The sequence below is a fragment of the Peromyscus eremicus genome, chromosome 17 (genome assembly GCF_949786415.1).
Source record: "Peromyscus eremicus chromosome 17, PerEre_H2_v1, whole genome shotgun sequence".
Classification (NCBI taxonomy): Eukaryota; Metazoa; Chordata; class Mammalia; order Rodentia; family Cricetidae; genus Peromyscus; species Peromyscus eremicus.
The window spans coordinates 26,292,949-26,313,475 of record NC_081433.1 but is presented as its reverse complement, the minus strand read 5'-3'; the positions used below and the strand labels follow the sequence as shown (position 1 = coordinate 26,313,475).

The 20,527-nt window shown below is 42.2% G+C and overlaps 1 protein-coding gene across 4 annotated transcripts in view; it reads left to right on the top strand.

Moving 5' to 3' along the window:
* Tnks (tankyrase) overlaps nucleotides 1–12,482 on the top strand; it is a 153,443-nt gene extending 140,961 nt beyond the window's left edge. For all 4 annotated transcript variants that reach the window (XM_059244387.1, XM_059244385.1, XM_059244388.1 and 1 more), the window contains 7 exons: nucleotides 2,231–2,351; nucleotides 3,887–3,984; nucleotides 5,453–5,527; nucleotides 6,755–6,860; nucleotides 7,132–7,318; nucleotides 9,051–9,207; nucleotides 11,507–12,482. In XM_059244387.1, coding sequence (XP_059100370.1) covers nucleotides 2,231–2,351; nucleotides 3,887–3,984; nucleotides 5,453–5,527; nucleotides 6,755–6,860; nucleotides 7,132–7,318; nucleotides 9,051–9,207; nucleotides 11,507–11,593 — 831 coding nt within the window. In that variant the 3' untranslated portion in view covers nucleotides 11,594–12,482. The remainder of the gene's footprint in view (nucleotides 1–2,230; nucleotides 2,352–3,886; nucleotides 3,985–5,452; nucleotides 5,528–6,754; nucleotides 6,861–7,131; nucleotides 7,319–9,050; nucleotides 9,208–11,506) is intronic.
* The last annotated feature ends 8,045 nt before the right edge of the window (nucleotides 12,483–20,527 follow it).

Genomic DNA, 20,527 nt, shown 5'->3' with positions numbered 1-20,527 from the left:
ATGTATGTTAGACATGAGTAACTCCCTCCCCCCAAAGAAAATAGCTAGGGAAGCAAATTGTGATTCCTTCCAAGTAACTAAGCATATTCTCTGACTGTTCCCCCATGCCAAATAAGTCAGTGAGGTTAAAAATAACAAAGATATTGATTGAATGTAAGGGGAAAGTACTGTTCTGTCATTTCTGCTACTTCTACTTTAGTAATTGGTCAGTGAGTGTAGCCCACCCACACCCAAGGGGGAAGAATTACAATCAGGACACAAATCCTAGGGGCTGAGGATCTCTGGCAGCCATTACAGAGACTGCTTTCCACAGCATGTAGGAGCCCTGCTTTGTAAACTGGAACGTAGTAACTCCAGGGTTCCTTTGCTGGGGCAGGAGGCTTGGACGAGGATTTCCACATCCAGTTTTTGACTGCAAGCCTGTTTATTAAACTTTCTTCATTTCCTCACTGGAACATGATTATCAGTATTCTTTGTTTATGGTTTGGTTGTATCATCTAGCCTGATTTTGACACCCTTCAGCTATGCTCTATGTGCATCAATTAAAAAGATTTTTATGTATATAGTCTAAAGTGTATATATATATACATATATATACATATATGTGTGTGTATGTATATATATAGCTGTGTTTCTATTGTCAACCGTATTTAAACCAAAGTATAAAATACATAAAAGAAAATCGGTAACATTGTTCACATTGTATTAAATCAGATTTAACTTAAAATGTAAAGATTCCTATTTTGTAAACTGTACTATTGTGAAGATGAATATTTCAGAGTAGCTGTCTTTTGAAAGCTCTGTTGAAAACTTCCTTTGGATGATTAGAAGTGAATTGCTCATTTTGTGTAATGAAACAATTATTTCTTCAATGGCCACTTAGCAGTAATATGCAAAATTACTTCAGAGAATGAGCGGTGGTGTTCCTTGCGCTGAGATGATTCAGCTCATTGTGTAATGTTTCATTTTGACAGTAAAAATCAGAGCTCGGGGCCTGATTTGTCACTTTGTGTTTAAGTGTAAGGATTGAGAAAGTTATACATACACATAGATAGATAGATAGATAGATAGATAGATAGATAGATAGATAGATAGATAGATAGGTAGATAGGTAGGTAGATAGATAGATTTATTATGTATACAGTGTTCTGGCATGTATGTCTACATGCCAGAAGAGGACACCAGATCTCATTACAAATGATTGTGAGCCACCATGTGGTTGCTGGGAATTGAACTCAGGTCCTCTGGAAGAGCAGCCAGTGCTCTTAACCACTGAGCTGTCTCTCCAGCCCGGATACTTATATTTTTTAATCTTGTATGAGTTAGAAAAAGAATGTCTATAAAAGGATATTTCAGTTCTCCCAAGAAATAAAAAAATGAAGAGCAACAGACCAGTGTTTATCCCAGGACCTTTGTCTGTCCTAGAGAACTACCAGTGCCATCCTGGCTCCAGGTGATTTCAGAACTTTGCCACTGGGTGGAGGTAGAGTCACAGCTGTAGTCCACAAAGGTGTGAGGAAATCAGCAAGCTCCTCCTTGCTTGTCATCCGAAGTGAGTCGCCAGAACTCAAAGGCCACGTTCTGTACAAACATGGAATGTATTAGGCAGCAGGAACTGCTACCCTGACAAGTTATGAACTTAAAAACCATCTCTCCCTTCTTTTTCTCCGAAACGGAATCGGAATTTCTGATGTCGCTTCTTTATAAAATTACCTGTGATCTAAACTTAAACTTGAAATCTAACTAACTCCTACAACCGCTGACTCCTGGCTTGCTTACTTCCTGGCACTGGGAGTTTTCTTATCTAAAGTACACCAACTTTTGCCACACTGTGACTAATTAAAATGCTCTGTCTTCCCTCTGTTATTCGCTTGTCCTTCCCACAAGATACTGAGTTTGGGGTCTTCCCATTTCCAAGCTGCTGATTCATCTATCTGGAGGCAAACAGTAGACGGTAGAATTGCAGTCAGAAAGAGACAAGGCAGTCATCATCTGCCTTCCCTTCACACTGGGTCTCCATCTTCAGTCTCCATTTGCCTGAAGCAAAGCGGAAGTGTTTCTACTGAGCGAGAAGGCTGCCCATCTTCTTAGGCAGCTTGAAGGTCATGTTTATAAAGGGAACAGGTTCTTTAAACTTGTGTGGTAGTCATAGCACTATAGACAGGTGCAAGAGCTTTTATCCTCCAGAGAGCTGTTACAGACTTAGTATGTAAGTGCTTTCACTTTACAGATTACACTAGATGTGTTGGCTGATATGGGTCATGAAGAGTTGAAAGAAATAGGCATCAATGCATATGGACACCGCCACAAGTTAATCAAGGGTGTTGAAAGACTTTTAGGTGGACAACAAGGTAAGCTATTTTAAAAATATTTTTACGTCTTTTTATATCTTTTGTATATAATATATATGTGTATATAAATATATAAAGCATGTTATATACTATATAAATAAGTCTTTTAACTATATAATATTTATCTATCAATAAATGTGATCTGTAAACATACCATACAAATATTTTTATATATATTCAGAACTTATAAAGAAATATTAAAGCTGGTTTGGGAGCTTGAACACATGCAGGTAACAGGTATAGCGCCCCCTGCCTTCCTCAGCTCAGCCAATCACCTTTACTAACCAGGAAGGCCTGTGATCATCCCTCTCTCTACTCTTTATGTCCTGAATTTTCTCTCCAGTCTTTGTCTTTTCCCACTGCTGTCGCCTAGCTCAAGCCACCATCCCCTCTCCTGGGCCTCAGAGTCACTGTCTGCTCATCTCTACACCCTTACGTCCCTCGCTGCCTTCTCCCCCAGAGGCCCCTCCAGCGTGAGCCTGGGACCCTCTCTCTCCTCCTGCACTTAACCCTCTTAACCCGTCAATAGTACCCCAGTGCTGATAAAATCACACACGGACACAGTAGTACCCCAGTGCTGATAAAATCACACACGGACACAGTAGTACCCCAGTGCTGATAAAATCACACACAGACACAGTAGTACCCCAGTGCTGATAAAATCACACACGGACACAGTAGTACCCCAGTGCTGATAAAATCTCACACGGACACAGTAGTACCCCAGTGCTGATAAAATCTCACACGGACACAGTAGTACCCCAGTGCTGATAAAATCTCACACGGACACAGTAGTACCCCAGTGCTGATAAAATCACACACGGACACAGTAGTACCCCAGTGCTGATAAAATCTCACACGGACACAGTAGTACCCCAGTGCTGATAAAATCACACATGACCTCGGCTTTTCAGAATCCACAACTCATCCATTTCCATCGCCCTGCCCCTGGCTGTCACAGGCCTCTTCTCTTCCTTCCATGGTTACTGTGTTTCTCTGTTAGAAGCGTTGCCATAGAGGAGAGAAAGTAAAGACAGGGAAACATAGTTTATCTTTGGAGCTGATAAAGCTTCAAGAATTGCATGCAACCAAAACTTAGACAGTTTGGAATTTGACTCTTTTTAAAACATGTGTTTTAGCCAACCGTATGAAATTAACAGATAAGTTATGTTGGTGAGCATTTCAAGCCATCCCAGTAGTTTCTGAGCACCATTCTTGTATTTTAGAACTCACTCCATTGTAATTCAGTGTGTGTTTCTCTTTTATGTACATATCATCGGCTATGTTCATGATGAAGTTCCGTTCAGCGGGTGTTGAGGCCTGCTGTGTAGGAATTCCTGGGAGTGCATGAGTCCCTGAACACCTCATTCCTCTTGTGCCTCTGGTGTATTTGCTTAACAGACTGTATGTTTGAGGCAAGATTGAAGGGTTTAGGCTGTTCCAAACCATCAGTTAGTTATAACCAAGTTTTCCATGAACTTAGTCAAACTGGGGTGATGTGGACTGGCGCTTTATATGGTTTTTTTCTTCTACAGGAACCAATCCATATTTGACTTTTCACTGTGTGAATCAGGGGACTATTTTACTAGATCTTGCTCCAGAAGATAAAGAGTATCAGTCAGTAGAAGAAGAGGTAATAGACATCAAAAAGTTTTTATTTTCCCCAATTCTGTTAAGACTGTTTTTCCAGGGGACATAAACTCATCTTATTCTGTTCTGGGATCACTGGCCTGTTACTCGTTCTCAATCCCTAGCAAGCATTTAAATGTGATTATAGAGTAAAACTATACACATTGCTTTCGTATCACAAGTCTATATGTAGAGTAGCTCTATCTTTTTATTCTGGAAATTTTGTAAGTTTTAAGTCATGCAAGCAATAATCCTTTTAGAACATTTTCATACAGTAAGACTTGCCTAAGATTGATATGGAGCGAGGATCTTGCCTTGTAGACAGAAAATACTCTGTCTTTATTTTTTTATGTAGTTAAGTATGTTTCTTTAGTAAAGTGTCTGATTATCACATATGCCTCTGAAGTTGATTACATGATTACAGAAGATTCTATCTCACAATTAATTTTCACAATCCCAATTCTTTCCAACACTGTAATAAGATTACTTATAAACCGCTTGTAGAAAGGTGGTGTAGAAATTTCCTCTGTGCTGGTGGCTTGTGCTTCCTGCACCTAATGCCATATCTAACTCCGTCACTGTAAGCTGCCTCGTTCCATTATCTTACAAACACCCAAGCAGGAGCGGGTTTGTCTGCAGTTAAGGGTGTCCTGTTGTTTGCTTTGTTTATTTTTAATTAGTGCCCGTATTATCTCCATTCTGTGCTAGGAAGCCACATTAGGGAATACTGGATTGTCATGCCCTGTAATGATGTTTGTTCCCATTAGGTCATCAGGAAGACAGTGTGTCTTCTGGTGCCTTATTGTCCCATTGTCCCATAGTAGGTTCTCTCCATGGAAGATACGTGCTCGACATTCCCCTGAGTGGAGTGTGAGTAGAGCTCACTCCACATCAGTTGTCAGAGACTCTGTGAGGCGGGCTTGAAACCTGGGGCCTTGCTTAAGTCTTTAAAACACTTCCTTTTCCCTAGTAATTATTTTACATTTGAGAGTGAAGGGATTAGCAGTGGTCAGGAGAACACACTCAACTTCTCTTACCTGAGTTGGTACATCAAGATCCCAAAGACAAATGAGATCAAATGAAATAAAAATGTATTTTTAATAGTTATTTTTTATCTTTTATCTAATATGCTGTCAGTTGAATATCATTTCAGTTTGACTTACTCAGTTTCTTTCATTCTCATAACAAATAGTAATTATACATTATTTAAAGTGATATTTTTTTTTCAGTTTCCCTATTATGTTTACAAAAGAATCTCCCAAAACTTTTATCAGAAAATGCTTACATTAGTATTCATGACTATTTTCTCATACAAATACTCATTAAATTTGTTGATCAGTTGTAGTGAACTCCTGTTAATGAGATTCAGATTCATCAGGGAGACAGCTGGAAGAAGTGATCTATTCTGGAGGTAGCAGAAGGAATACACACTGTTGACTCTCATGAAGTTAGTCTTTCCCTTTGTTCTGCAGATGCAGAGTACTATCCGAGAACACAGGGATGGCGGCAATGCTGGCGGCATCTTCAACAGATACAATGTCATTCGGGTACGTTTGTCCATCTTTATGGTGAAAATTGGATTGCAAAGCTAACACAAAAATCTTCTAGACAATGGAAAGAATTGTAGGAATTCTGGAGGAAAATTTTCAAGTTGTCAAAAATGATCATCTGTTGTCCTGAAATCAGCTGTTGTTCTCTTTACTGTAACCTCTAACCCTAAAACCAAGCTGGGCCAAAAATGGAGACCCTGAAAACGGCAAAACTCCCAACAGAAGGCCAGGTCACATGGCAGCTGGTATCAGTGCCAAAGACGTATCACCATGCAGCCTCAAGTTTGGACCCTCAATAGCAGTTAAATCATTTGAAAGTAGCATTTATTAAAGGCCTGGATTGTCTGTTGACTGGTCATTGATGAGATCAGAATGCATTTGTCTCTTAAGTCACAGAAAAAAACTATGTGGCCACTACCTGCTTTTTCAGAGGCTATCATGAAGGTGAATTACATCTGTTGAGAACTGGTTTAATCCTTTCTTAATAGACTTACAGGAATTATCCTGGTATATATCAAAATAAGCCGTAGAAGGTTTTGTCGTTGTTTAATACAGACTAGAGGCGGCTGCGGAAATGGCTTAGTGGGTTAAGTGTGAGCTGCTCAAGTGTGAGGGAGCTGAGTTAGGATCCCCAGCACACATATAAGATCAGACATGGTGGTGTGTGCTCTTATCTCCACAGCGGGAGGCGGAGATAGGAGGGAAGGTAACTGGCCAGCTAGTCTAGCCAACAGTAAACTTCGGGGTCAGGGAGGGACCTCCTCAAAAATAAGATGGAGAGTACTAGACCAGGGTTCTCATGATTGATTTCTGGCTGCACACTCAAGGGCACTCACTTTCTTTCCTTCACATGAGCAGGTACATGAACATTGAACTACTAAATAACAAGAACTGGGAAAATTGTGTCACTAAAAGCTAGCATATTAGCTGCGTGTGGTGGCACATGCACTTGGGAGGCAGAGGCGGGCAGATCTCTGAGTTCAAGGCCAGCCTGGTCTACAGGACGAGTTCCAGGATAGACGCCAAAGCTGCACAGAGAAACCCTGTCTCGGAAAAACCAAAATCAAAAAAAAAGCTAGCATATTAACTGAATTCCACTGGCACAGTGACTTTTAGATAATGTGTCAAACCAAACCAAATTGACACACCAAGGGAAAACCAATTGTCATTGTCAATCAGATATTTGCAGTTAACTAGGAACAATTTTTTCCTTCCTTCCTGAAGATTCAGAAAGTCGTGAACAAGAAGCTGAGGGAGCGATTCTGTCACAGACAGAAAGAGGTGTCAGAGGAGAATCACAACCATCACAATGAACGCATGCTGTTCCACGGTGAGTGCTGGTGTCAGCTGCAGGGGTCTCCTGCACTCGGGGTTGATTAGCAGTACGGTCAGATGACTTGTTTGCACTGACTGAGCTGAAGTAATTCCTGGTTTCCTGATGGTTTGCATGTTGGCCCAGGCTTTCCAAAGCATGTGCAGTGGGAACGGCTTTCTGAACTTCTGAACTCCAACCTGAGCCACCAGGTTTTTCTTTTCCCTCTTTAGGATTAGTGTGTTTGGTGACAATAGTATAAACTAATTTTTCCACCTTTATGTTGTAGGTTCTCCTTTTATTAATGCAATTATTCATAAAGGGTTTGATGAGCGACATGCATACATTGGAGGGATGTTTGGAGCTGGAATTTACTTTGCCGAAAACTCTTCCAAAAGCAACCAGTATGTTTATGGGATTGGAGGAGGAACAGGCTGTCCCACACACAAAGACCGGTCATGTTATATATGTCACAGGTGAGCGTCCTGCGTTGAGTGAAATGGTTGCCACCTTAAGTAAGCGAATTTGTGTAGCAGCTTCTGTGGAAGTTGCTGGTCAGCCTGTGCCCTAGAGTAATGGCTGAAGTGCTGATGCCAGTGGTCCAGACCAGACACACGTGCACTTGGTAGAGGTGGTAGGGAAACTGCATTGCAGCCCGCCCTTCAGAGTCAGGTCTGGAAAACGCTAAGAATGATTACTGTAGATCAAAAGCCGCCTAGCCATCGTCACATCTAAACATACAAGTTCAAGTTATGAGACTAGACTCAAGTCCACATTGCTGATGTTGCTAGTGATGTGGCTTGTTTTTAGGTGGCTTAATTCCTCTTGGAAAGTCCAGCTTCAAAATATCAACTTTGGAATTAATAGCAAACAAGTATCAGCTTGTTGTTGTTGTTGTTGTTGTTTTGGGGGTTTTTTTGTTTGGTTTTGGGATTTTATTTTATTTTATTTTATTTTCAAGACAGGATTTCTCTGTGTAGCCCTGGCTGTCCTGAAATTCGCTTTGTAGACCAGGCTGGCCTCAAACTCAGATCTGCCTGCCTCTGCCTCCCAAGTGCTGGGATTAAAGGCGTGCACCACCACCACTTGGCTGGATATTAGCTTTTTTTTTTCTTCCAGAGCTGAGGACCAAACCCAGGGCCTTGCATTTAGCTAGGCAAGCGCTCTACCACTGAGCTAAATCCCCAACCCCTGGATATTAGCTTTTTAAATAGGATTTTATAATTCAGAAGTTTATAAAACTAGGTGCCAGCTAGTTTTAAACCAATGGCTATAGTATATAATTTCTATCCAACCATTTTTTCTTATCCTGCACACTTAACATCTGCCTCAATTTCCATATTAGATTTTCAGTCATATATTTAAGCTAGTTGTCTTTGGTTTTTCAAGACAGGGTTTCTCTGTGTAGCCCAGAACTCTGTGTCCTGGAACTCATTCTGTAGACCAGACTGGCCTCGAACTCATAGAAATTCACAAGGCTCTGCCTCCCAAGTGCTGGGATCAAAGTACCAGCTAAGCTAAGTACTTTTGTTCATGTTCTACTTTTATTATTACTGTGTCTATCATCCCAGTTTCTCCTCTTTACCTGTAATGACTCAAGCCTCATCTTGTCTGGGGAGATGGCTCAGGGGGTAAAAGCATCTGCCAGACAAGCATGATGACCTAAGCTTGAATCTCCATAATCTGTATAAAACCCAAGTGCAGAGCATGAGTGTTTGTAAGCCCAGCACTTCTACAGAGTTCCTGGGAGCTCTGAGGCCAGCCAGCCTTGTTACACAGAGGCAGAAACACTAAAGAAACTCTGTCTCCAACAGTAGAAGGCAAAGACCAGCATGTGAGGTTGCCTCCTTCCTCTGCATGCCACATGCCCCCCCACACACACACACCCCAGAGATTTTAATCTCAGGCACTGTTCCCATCTGATTTCCTTTCTTCTGTGCATTCATGTGAAAACTCGGTTTTCTCTAGTGTATCTTTTCATTTTCTATGCTAGATCCATACGCTACTCCAAATCTGCCTTAGTCTAACTATTGATATTGAGCCTGATAATTGTTAAATAGTAAACCAGTATATCAGATTTTATCCCATTACTATGCAAAACTTGTGAATAGCGTTTAAATTAGGTTTCATTGTATGAATTTTTCTTTTTTAAAAAAGCTAATAAACCTAACAGTTACATTTGAAGTATTGCTTTTTTTTTTTCTTTAGACAAATGCTTTTCTGTAGAGTGACCCTTGGGAAATCCTTTCTGCAGTTCAGCACCATGAAAATGGCCCATGCTCCTCCAGGACACCATTCAGTTATTGGTAGACCAAGTGTCAATGGGTTGGCCTATGCTGAGTATGTCATCTACAGAGGAGAGCAGGTATGTCCCTCATCCAGTCAGCATGAGAGAGTCCCTAAGCCGTCCTTGCAGAAGCAGAAGCCGTATTGAAGATGACATCTGTAGTCATTGCAGGCACAGCATACCTTTGAATGGATCTGCTTGCCATGGGCTGGTTACATGAACTTCCCTTTTTATTCTGATCATAGCCTACAGCCTTGACTCAGAAGGCTACGGGGTATTTAATTCTGCCAACCTCTTGAGGCTCCCAAATGAAATTGGAAAAAAAAAATTAATGGAAATGTATATACAGAGAAATGCATACGTACATAAATAAACTTTGTAGAGTTTCAAACCAGTCCTCAACTTCAGCACTAAATGTCATCCAATTTATCTGAATGCAAAAGTCAGTGTTTCTAACCTTAATTAAAAACCATAAATAGCCTAAAGTAGAAGAAAAAAATAAGAAAGTAACTATATACAGATAATGTATAAAAGTAATATTTTTTCTATGTTCTGTCTTGAACAGAGTAGTGTGTATAGTTGGGGAAGAATTGCAAAGAATTCTTGAAGTCCTTTTTACGAAGTTTGTTTATTGTGGTAGTATGGGTAAAATAACAAAACTCTGTTAGGTGTATTATAGGATTGAGCAAGAGAGTAAATGCATAGGTATATTAACTTTTGGGAACTATGGTTCTTACTATAGAAGAAGAGATCATATGGAATGAGAGAAAGGTTCAAAAGCATATGAATGTACTGAAGTTGCCTTAATAGGAGTTTGTGGTTTCTAACAAATATATCAGTAGATATATAGATGTCTGTACATATATGTATGTTTCTGTCTATGTGTAAATTTAAGTACATACATACACATATTTTTAACTCTACTGAAAGCAAAGACACCCCAACAGCAATGAAAACCTAGAGCCTAATCCCTCAAACGATTCCTGGCTAGAAGGAAGCGGTGTTGAAACAGAATAGGGACAAGATAAACTTCAGATACCTTGTTATACTAGAAAGTAATGAGATGCTCAGGAAGGAAAATGTGGAGGCAGAACACAGAGACCTAATGCCATTGGGGGAGCTTCCTGTGGCCAAATCTGAGAAATCTGCATACCAAAATAAATATAGGACTGAATTTGGGAAAACGTAAAGAAGTATTCATTACTCTGTACTGATGAATGAGGGAGAAAGGGAATTTCTTGGGTCATGGTAGAATACCATAAATAGAAGTGGGGGGAACACTAGAGTGGGAAAAGTTCCAACTTGCAAACCTCATGGTAAAAACTAGCTCAAGCAAGAATGGATGCTGAATTAGAGGGTAATTTCCAGAAGACGAATATATGCATGCTTGTTGCAAAGCTTCAAGGACCGGAGGCCGTAATCAGCCACTGAGGAAAGAGGGAAGGGCCTTGACCAGCTAGTCACAATTTACATCACTCATTAGGGACAGGTGGTTGAGACAGGATATCCTAGCCTGGAGAGCAGTCTGGGAGACATACAAGAGACCCTATCTTTAAAAAATGAAAAACTCAACTTGGTAACTGCATAGAGCCTCCTCCTAAAGGGATTTTAAAGAGTGAGGGAACAGATCTGTTGAGGAGAAAGTTGAAGTGCCTTGATGAAATGAAATGGACTTAGTGTTTCTCTGGGAGAATGCTTGTCTTCCCTAACAGGTGGGCCTCTCCTCGGGGGCCACTGCAACTGCAGTATCTGCTAATTGCATCCTTTCCCATGAGCAGTTGCCCCTGAATTTAGGAAGTTTTCCTCTCCTAGCCTGTCTGTTCTAATTTTAAATCGTACTTGATTCTTAATGCCTAACACTTTCAAGAGCACATGGCTGTTTTAGTTGGAGGATATTATAGATGGAGTTTTTTTTTTTTTTAAGGGTTGAAAGGTATACTGAAATGAATGTGTACCTGAAAGGAAACTTGGCTTTTGATCATGACATGATTAAACTTGATATCAGGAGAGACTGGCGTGTGGCTCTGGGGAAGAGCACTAGCCTCCATGTGCAGGCCCTGGATTCACTTTCTAGCACTTGGGGTGGGAGAAGAGGAGTCTGAGTATGTTTCACTTTTATCCCCTACGTCAGCTATGAAGAGAGACAGTCTCTGGTTAGTGGTTGCTACCAAGGTCTTCTGCGTGTTACTGAAATGATATATACAGTGCTGGCTTATGTGAGGTGGGGAAGGAAAGACTATAATAAGTAGAAATACTATAGAAATCATTTTATAGATGGTGGGATTTTGTCTGTTTATGTAGCCTGACCTCTGAGTAAGTAAGGCTCAACTGCTGCACCTTCAAGGGGATGAGTTGTTTGCCTTCTTGACCTTTCCAGGCGTATCCAGAATATCTCATCACCTACCAGATCATGAAGCCGGAAGCCCCTTCACAGACCGCCACAGCCGCAGAGCAGAAGACCTAGTGACTGCCCTGGTGATGGCCAGAGTGAGTCAAACCTGCGACTGGATTACAGTGGATTGCTTCCAACACACACACACACACACAGACACCAATATTCTCTAAACCCGACAGCCGAAAAATACGCTGTTTGTCTTTTATAAAGCATTGCTAGAGTGATGACACAGGTGAGTGACCGAACACACTCACCTGCCACCAATCCCTTTGAGGAAATGTTTACTGGGCGGCCTTGGACGCGTCTTGGGCTCATTTTCTTACGGTTACCCATTTCTAGAGCAAGATGCTTTGCTTAAGACATAGAAATGGGACAAGAGAATATTCACACACTACAGTTTCTTTGTTGTGTTTGGCACATGTATAGCAGATAGACACATGTGGCTCACTTTTTAATTTTGCCAAACATACATTGTTGATGCTTGTTCTTGTTGTTGTTATTGTTATTGTTATTGTTGTTACTTTGAAAATGAGCCAGAGTCTTCCTGGGATATTTTGCACAGTCACACTGACTAAAATCATTAGCAATGCAACCAGAGCTTCTGGCTGAGCAAGACACTGTTCCCACTTCTCTTGTTAGATTTTGTCTCTGCTTCTTCTGAACGTAAGGGAAAGCATCAAGATTTGTTCCCTTTTAGAAGCTGGCCCATCTTACAAGGAAGGGCATAAACATCTCTCTGCTCTTTGCAGTCCACAGGGTTCACAGGACCATGCTCCAGATGCCAAACGAGCATTGCTGAGGAGAGGTTTAAGGGAGGCGGTTGTGACTTCTCCTGGGGAATGACTAGCAGCTTGTGAGGGAGGAACCCAGTAAGAGGGGGCGGAGTAGAACACAGGGCCTTGTGGCCGCAGCCAGGCAAACCCAGGGATGTCTCAATAAAACCTTCACTTAATCTGAACCATCAGAACTGTCACCCTAACATTACCTTTTGCTTCCAAAGTCAGGGAGCTGCTGTACCCCGTTAGCATGTTACTCTCCCCCTCAGTTTAGAAAGCCAGGATTTAAACCCAAAGTAGTGAATATGCACAAATGCGAGGACTTTTTGTTTACTCCAGATTTGGCCTTTATTTTGAGTAGTATGCTTCAAATGGTTTATAAAGATCTTTCTCAATTTTTGAACCATTTCTTCAAAGTTCTTGATATATTTAGACAAGGAAACAAAAATTGAAACCAAAGGCTCTTTGACTTATTTTTTTAAATGCCACTAATAGAGAAATGTCTCTTAGTGAAAGTACTTCTTGTTGTAATGGCATTCGCCAAGTGTACGTGATGTTGAGCAGAAGCACGCTTCCTCGGATGCCCGTGTGGACCTAACTGAACACTGAATTGAGCACATTACTATTCAGGTTCGTGTTGGTATCTGTCTGCTCAGCTCTGCAGCAGACGTCATAGAAACAGGGAGAACCGTTTGACACACTTAACCTTTTTGATCGGAAGTCCTGAAAACAAGGTTGGTTTTTTTGTTTGTTAGTTTTTTGTTTTTTTTACTTTTGTTTTAATGTAAGCATATTAAGCTGTGACCACCTTCATTTCCCTGGCTCCCAAAATACACATTTCTCTCTTTCTTTTTATTTATTTAATTTTTGTTAGCTTAAGCCCAATGCTAGAACTAGGCATCCAGTCTAGGGTGAATTTTATAGTTATATCTTGCATGCGTTCCTCAAAATTCAATCAAGACTTCGCCTCAGTTTTCACTTCTATTGAAGTTCAGTGGCCTGAGCTGGTGGATTGTGTGTTTGGCTCTGTGTTTAATAGCAACTAGGGTTCCACATAAAGCTTCAAAATTTGATGTTGGCTCAGAGAGCTTTCTCCTTCCTTTCCCCATACCCCACTGTTAGCAAAGGTTGAAGAACCTGCCATCTCTATAGTTGTAGTAGCTACAGTGTGTATGCTGCTTGCCCTCCACCCCTCCAAACTAGTTCAAAATGCTAACCACAGCTGGATTTGAGTTCCATGAGGGAATCCTATGGTATAGCTATGGAAAGCTTTCTAGCTTCATTAAAAGTTGAACCACTATCTGACTGTGGTTGTATGTTGTATTATCTCCATCACACTAACTAGATTAACCTGGGCCTTACCTTGAGAAGTTAACTGTGGTTCACTGACCCACCAGTGCTGTGTCTGACGGTCTCTGTGCCGAGTACAGACACTGTATAAGGAAGACTTTTGCAGTGCTTGAGGTCTCCTGGTGACTCACATATGGCAGAATGCACATTCATGATCTGTTTAAAAAGAATGGGTCAGCAGAGCTAGTAGGTATTTTCAGAACTTGAAAACCAAAGGCATCATGAGTGTATTCAAGTTGGCAAAATGACTGTGGAATTTCCTTGTATAGCAATATGAAGAGTGCTCTGGAATATAAAAGCATGGTTTTCCACTGAAATCTGTTGAGTTTCTGTATGTGCATTACTTAGAACCACTGGCAGGTTTGGGACTCCTCAGCTTCGCAACAGAACTGCAGAGAGAAGTCAAGTGTCTCTACGAGCTTCACATCCAAGGGCTTCCCTAGAGACCTCATGGTCCCAGTGTACCGGGTCTGGCCAGCTGGACACTCACCTCAGGCATAAGTTAAGTGCTCTGGACACCTGTCCTCGTACTTGACCGGATTGCTAGTCTAGTGTCAGAAGTAGCTTCTGTGCTTGGCCCCGTTCACTTCCTTCCTTTCTTCATCTTGGGTCTTACAGAAGGAATCCAGGTATCTGTAATTTTCATATCAAAACCAGAACTGGGTTTAGTCCTCATCCACTTTCTGCTCAAAAGATTCTGCCAGTTTGCTAACAAATGGCAGCACGGAATCCAGGGTTTTAATTCTCTGCAGAAGACTGGCAGTCCACCAAGAATCTTCCCTCCTTCTTTTCCTAGTGCTTAGGACTGCAGACAGTGTCAGTGGGGAAACAGCACTAACGTCTCACAGAAGCAGCGGGGGCTCCTCTGAGCGTCCAGTTACTGCTACACATATTTCTCTTGGCTGTCAGAATAGCCAAGTACATTTGGGATATTAGAGAGAAGTGCTTGAATATGGCAAGCTAGTAAACATACATTAACATCCTCTTAGCCTAGATATTATTACAAACAATAATATTTTGGTTAATGCTAGAAAACAGCATTAGAATGCAGCAAATTGCCTAGGTTTTCCTCTATTTCAATTGCATGAAAGGTAATTAGACATTGCTCCCTCTCCCCTTTTAAACATTCGTTGTTTGGATTCCTATAAATGGCCTTGTGAACAAAAATGGTGTGTGTTTTAAAGCACATGTCCCCCTGTCCTGCCGCCCAGCCCATGTTCCCAGATCTTGTTTGTGAGACAGCCTTCTTACTCTGTTTCCTGTTGCATAGAGCCACAGGCTTTGGAGTCATTCAGCATTCAAAAATGACACTGAAGTAGGTTTTCATGTGTCAGAAATCAAAGACTGGTGTTTGGTGTCAAAGCAGTGACAAAGAAATAAGAGTCATTGTGAAGGGAATATTTGAACTGTTCTAGCTACATCTAGCATGTAAAAACCATTTTTTAAATACCACCCTAAAAAGTGAGGCTTCTTCAGCCAACTTACGCATTCTGTGGTTAACAGACAATTACGTTTTTCCTGCTTTTAAAAAAAAAAAAAAAAAAAGCCTTATCCGTGGAAGAAACTTTTTAACCTTTTCTATACAACCAGTGAAACATAACTCCATTCTTAGTACTTGAAATGTGTCAATGAGTGGGCATGTCTCTGTATTTCATACCTGGTAAGTGTGTTTTATGGAGGTATATTTTATAAGCAATACTGTCACACACACTGGGACTGAAGGAACCAATAAGTCCCAGTTTCTCCCATGTGAGATTCCTCAGCCTCCAAGTCTTCTGGTTTGAAAGAACACTAGAAGAATTTCCAAACCTGTAGACTTGTGTGGGGGATTCATAGTATGTGATATCATGTAGAGTTTGAGTACTGTGGAGGTTGTTTTTAGTCATTTTAAGGTGTATACTATGATACATGAAACTGTAGGAAGGGAAGATTCTGTATACTCTGTGAGATCCAGTATGGTCATGAATGGCCAGTTTCACACTTCTACCAGAGCTGGTTCTGCAGAACTGAGATAACACTCACAGCATAGAGATGGACGAATTCTGGCCCTTCATTCTTTCACCCTCTCCTTTCTGCTGTTCTCAAGTGACCCTGAAGGCCTTCTATTAGCTCAAATTTGGTATCGGGGTATCTCTGAACCCCACCCAGTGTGTGGGAAGAAAAACTAGAAAATGCCACAGTAAAGGAAAGGAAGGAACTGAGATTTTTGAAGCTCGTAGCGTAGAGCTAGAAGGTAACCTTGCTATATAATCCATGTATTCACTACAGAGAACACTTAACTCTTCGTGTGTGTGTGTGTGTGTGTGTGTGTGTGTGTGTGTGTGTGTGTATAGTACCTGCTTCTGCTCCCTGTGTTTGATCTGATCTTTGTGGTAGTAATACTTGTCTTTGATACCTACAAAACTAAAAAGGTACTTTGGTGACAGGATATCTCGAAAACTTACAAAGCCAGCTTTGAGGACATCTAGAGTGTTTCTGACAACAGCATTTGGAGTTGTGATTGTGTTTTCTTACTGTGATGTTGGTCTGTGTAAATAACCAGTGTAGCGTTCCTTCAGTTCCTTGTTTTCAGTCTCTGTAACCTAACCGCCAGTGGCTGGTTCCAACCCACTTTGTCCTGCTTTGTATTTGTCCATCTGTAGGCTTGTCAGACAAAATACAAGATGCCCAGGTAGATTTGAATTTCAGCAGTTTTTTAGCTCAAGTATATCTCATGCAATATTTGACATATCTGTGCATTTTTTAAAAATGTTCATTAACTTATCTGAAATTCAGATTTTGACCGAATATCCTAGATTTTTGTTTCATGTGTAGTTTTTCTAAATCTAATAGCCCTAGCAGTTTCATCACAGAAGGATGCTCACAGCATGTAAATTCTCTGGTCTTTATAGCTGTCACCTGAAATGGAAGACCTTTTTTTTCTCTCTCTCTCACCTTCTACTTATTTCTAAAAGAGGCATCAAGGAACTTAACCAGCCTACATGGTGGGTTTCTATTTAAAACATCTCTGTGATTATATTTAACCTGTAATTGTGCTTTGGCTTAATGTCTAACTTCCAGTACTTGTAACTGATTAATATTCAATAAAACACATTTTAAAGTACGCTGTGTGTCTATAGCATTCAGCTTGTGTTTCCTTTTGTCCTGTTCTGTTCGCGTCAGCTTGCCTATCCGCAGCACAGCTGACCTCAAACTGTCAAATTCATGTAACAATTCTCCTTTCCCTCTTCCTAGTGAGAGCCCAGCTGGAAGTTCCTTAGAACCTGCACGCCCACATGGGAGCTATAGAAATATGGCCAGAGCAGAAAGCCCACACAGGAGCGCTGGAAATACAGCAGTAGCTGGAGAAACCCTGGGAGCAGCTTTTATTGGCCCTCCCAGCCAGGAGGGTTGGAGGAGACAGCTTCTGTACCTGCCATGGGGAGCAGTCAAGATCTCACACAGCTGAGCTTGGTGTACTAACGTGCAGTCCCAGCACTTAGGATGCTGAGGCAGGAGGATCATGAGTGTCAGGCCAGTCTGATTTGAATGGTATCATGGTATGACCTACCCACCTTGTCCCCAAGAAGCAAAGAATTTTTCCATCTCTCACCGGTTCTCTTTGTCAACGGCTAGTGATCTTTAGGTAGCTAATGTGAAGCTAGGTGTGTCTCCATAACTTCTCTACCAGAAGGATTGTCAGTTAAAGACATAAATTAAGTGTGTACGTAGGAGCACCCTAGTTACCCTGAACCTATAAGATGCACAGAATGATTTATGGGGGCGGGGACAACTGGCAGTTAAAGAATTTACCCAGGGCACAAACAGAAGAGCACTTTATTGAAACACTGCAAAGAAGCACTAGAGAACTGTGAGCCGAGGGAGTGTGTGGAAGAGCTTGTGTAATGGGAACATTACTAGGTCTTAGGGCCATTTGGGTGGGGTCCATATTCCAAGTAGACAGGCTACTGTCTTACTGGGTGGTCAATTTTACAGCAGGAGTTGTTTCTCTTGAGGCTGGCCATGGTGAGTGGTCATGGCCTGTAGTTCAAGTCTAAAAATTTTGCTTTTGGGTTTGCTTGTTTGTTTTGGGAAAGTCATTTGAATCCCCGCTTCACAGTTAAACTTGAAGGTCCCACTGCAGAGCCTGCTGTCAGCTGCTGGACGCCGGTCCCTGATGATACTGCTATCCCGATGCACTCGTAGGAATGAATGAAAGAGCTGGTGCCGATGTTACCATGTGTCATCGGTGGCTCACATGGAGATCGGGTTCAAAAGTCCACAGCACCCGAGCTCAGGACATAGGCTTACAGCTTGATCCACTCACTGTGTGTGGTAGCTTGACAGAAATGGGGGAGGGGAGTGTAATAAGTCACTCTAGGACTGAGGATAAGGAGACTCATGAGTAACACCCTTGCTGGGCTATGGAGACCCTGCTTTCTAACCCCTAGGTCTCCAGTAAAAGCCGTAGTAGTGTCTGGAATACCAGAGCTCCCAAGAGGAGACAGGTCAATCCCCACAAGCTCACAGGGCAGCTCAGTGGGATGAAACAGAGCAGCCTCAAGGGTGGAGACCAACACTTGAAGTTGGCTTCTGTTTCTGTCAGGATTTCTGCTGCTGTGAAGAGACACCACGGCCATGGCCACACTTATAAAGAAAAACACTTAATTGGGGCTGGTTTACAGTTCAAAAGTTTAGTCCATTATCACGGCATGAAGCATGGCGGTGTGCAGTCAGACACAGTGCTGGAGGAGGAGCTGAGAGTTCTACATCTGGACTCCAGGCAGCAGGAAAAGATTGCCACGCTGGGGTGGCTTCAGCATCTGAGCCCTCAAAGCCTGCCCCCATAACACCTCAACAACACCACACCTAGTCCAAACAAGGCCACGCCTACTCCAAGGCCACGCCTACTCCAACAAGGCCACACCTCATAGTGCCACTCCCGATGGGCTTATGGGGGCCATTTTATTCAAACCACCACTACTTCCAGTCTTCACATGTAACATCGTGGCGCACGCACACACATGAATGCATATATACATATATACACACAGGAGTTTTTTAAAACACTTGCTAAACTGAATTTATTTTTTAAGAGGAAATTATAACCAAAACAAATCCCATGACTGTCGAGAGAAGCATTTTCTTTGCCACCAATTATGAAAGGGGGGTGTGATGGGCTGTGGGTTGACCTTACAGCTGTGCACTTCTTTATTACAGCTTGGCGACAGCCCCAGTGTGAACTTGTTTTTATCTTCTGTTGCTTACAATGCTTTGCGGCTGTGACCCAGTGTGTGAGGTTGAAGCCAGCATGTGTGGCTTAGAATGTTTATAAACCTTCATCCTTGGCCTTGTTCACGCCTCTCATTTTATAACACACATCAAAGGAGCACACAGACCTATTTGCAGTAACAAAGGTTATAATGCTAATATAACTGCTTCGGCAGAGTCAGTGGGTACGCAGGTTGGTTTTGTTTCAGTCTGATTTACTAAGGTTCATGACATAATTTACCTCGCATAGGACTGATTTATACAGAAGGGCTGATCAGCTTTACTTTATGATTCTGCATATAAACAGAGCATCAAGTATAAGGAAAGTGGTGTGCGTGCGTCGGGACTATGGGCTGTGGAGAGGCTGAACATGGAGAGAACCAGGGTGTACCATACACCACTGAACTCTCAGAATCCCGAGGCAAGTTCTGTGAACACTGCTTGCCCCTGCTTCTCTGTTAAGTGTCTGCAAAGGTGGTTTACTAGTTGTACTTGAATGGTGTACGATGTGATACAGTGGTACAAATGGCATGCTTTTGGAGTGCCAACGTCTTCAAGCAACTCCACGTTATGGCTGTGCAGTCTAAGGAGTTCCCAGAGGCTCGGATGCTACCGGGATCCTGACCTACGTCACCGGAAAGAATCGGAAGGCAGGCAGGAGAGGGCAGAGCGGGTGGGTGGATGCAGGTTTAAAGAGGCACAGTGAAGACTCCGAGAGCTCTTAGGTGACTTGTGGCTTTTGTAGCACACCGTTCATGGGATGTTATCTACGTCAATAGCCAAGTTTAAAGACTAAAGAAGCTCGAAACAGCAGTTACTTGACTTACTCAAAAGAATTTCTTTCCGTAAATGAAAAGGGGAGGTGTTTTATGAGATGCTTTTCAATTTTATGGATGAGCCGAGCACTGGTAAACCGTAAGGTCAGAGGAAAGTCGGACACCTTTTGACCCTAGGCGCGGGGCATTAGCTGTCCTAGTCGGTCTTGGTTGTGATGTCGCTCCCGAGTAGATAGTTCTTGCTGCACGTGGTCTTGGAGCGGTTTGGTCAGTTGGGTTGAAACGAGGCTTTCGGGTGCTCGGGCTCGTTCTGCTTTGTTTAAATGCAGATCCAAAGGAATGAGGGCGCTTCCTTCTGATCTTCCGCTGCCCTGACTTTCTACCCTGCCTCATTAGAGCAGTGAGAAATGTGGATGGCTGAGGGCGTCTGTCAGGGCGACCCATTTGCCAAAGCACTACAGAATTAAGATGAGGCCCCAGCTCTGCCATCTGGAGCCTCAGTCTGGTCCTGCCACTCGCTGTCCAGAGGATGTGCCGAGTTACCTCAATTTCTTATCTTTTTTTCTTCGTAATTTTTTACCAACTCTTTGGAGATTTCATATCGCGCATCCCAATCCCGCTCACTTCCCAAGCCCCTCCATGTCTGTCCCACACCCCTGCAGCATGCCCCCCAAATTAATTCAAAACAAAACAAACAAAAAAGCCACCTTGCTCCTCCCATCTTTCCAACACTTCTTCATTCATCCTAGTGGCATCAGGACCTGCAGTGTGTCATTCAGTGTCACCTCTTGTCAGCCACACCCACAAGATGCTCACTGCAATGAGTCTGGTTCCAGGCTTCTGGCACACCA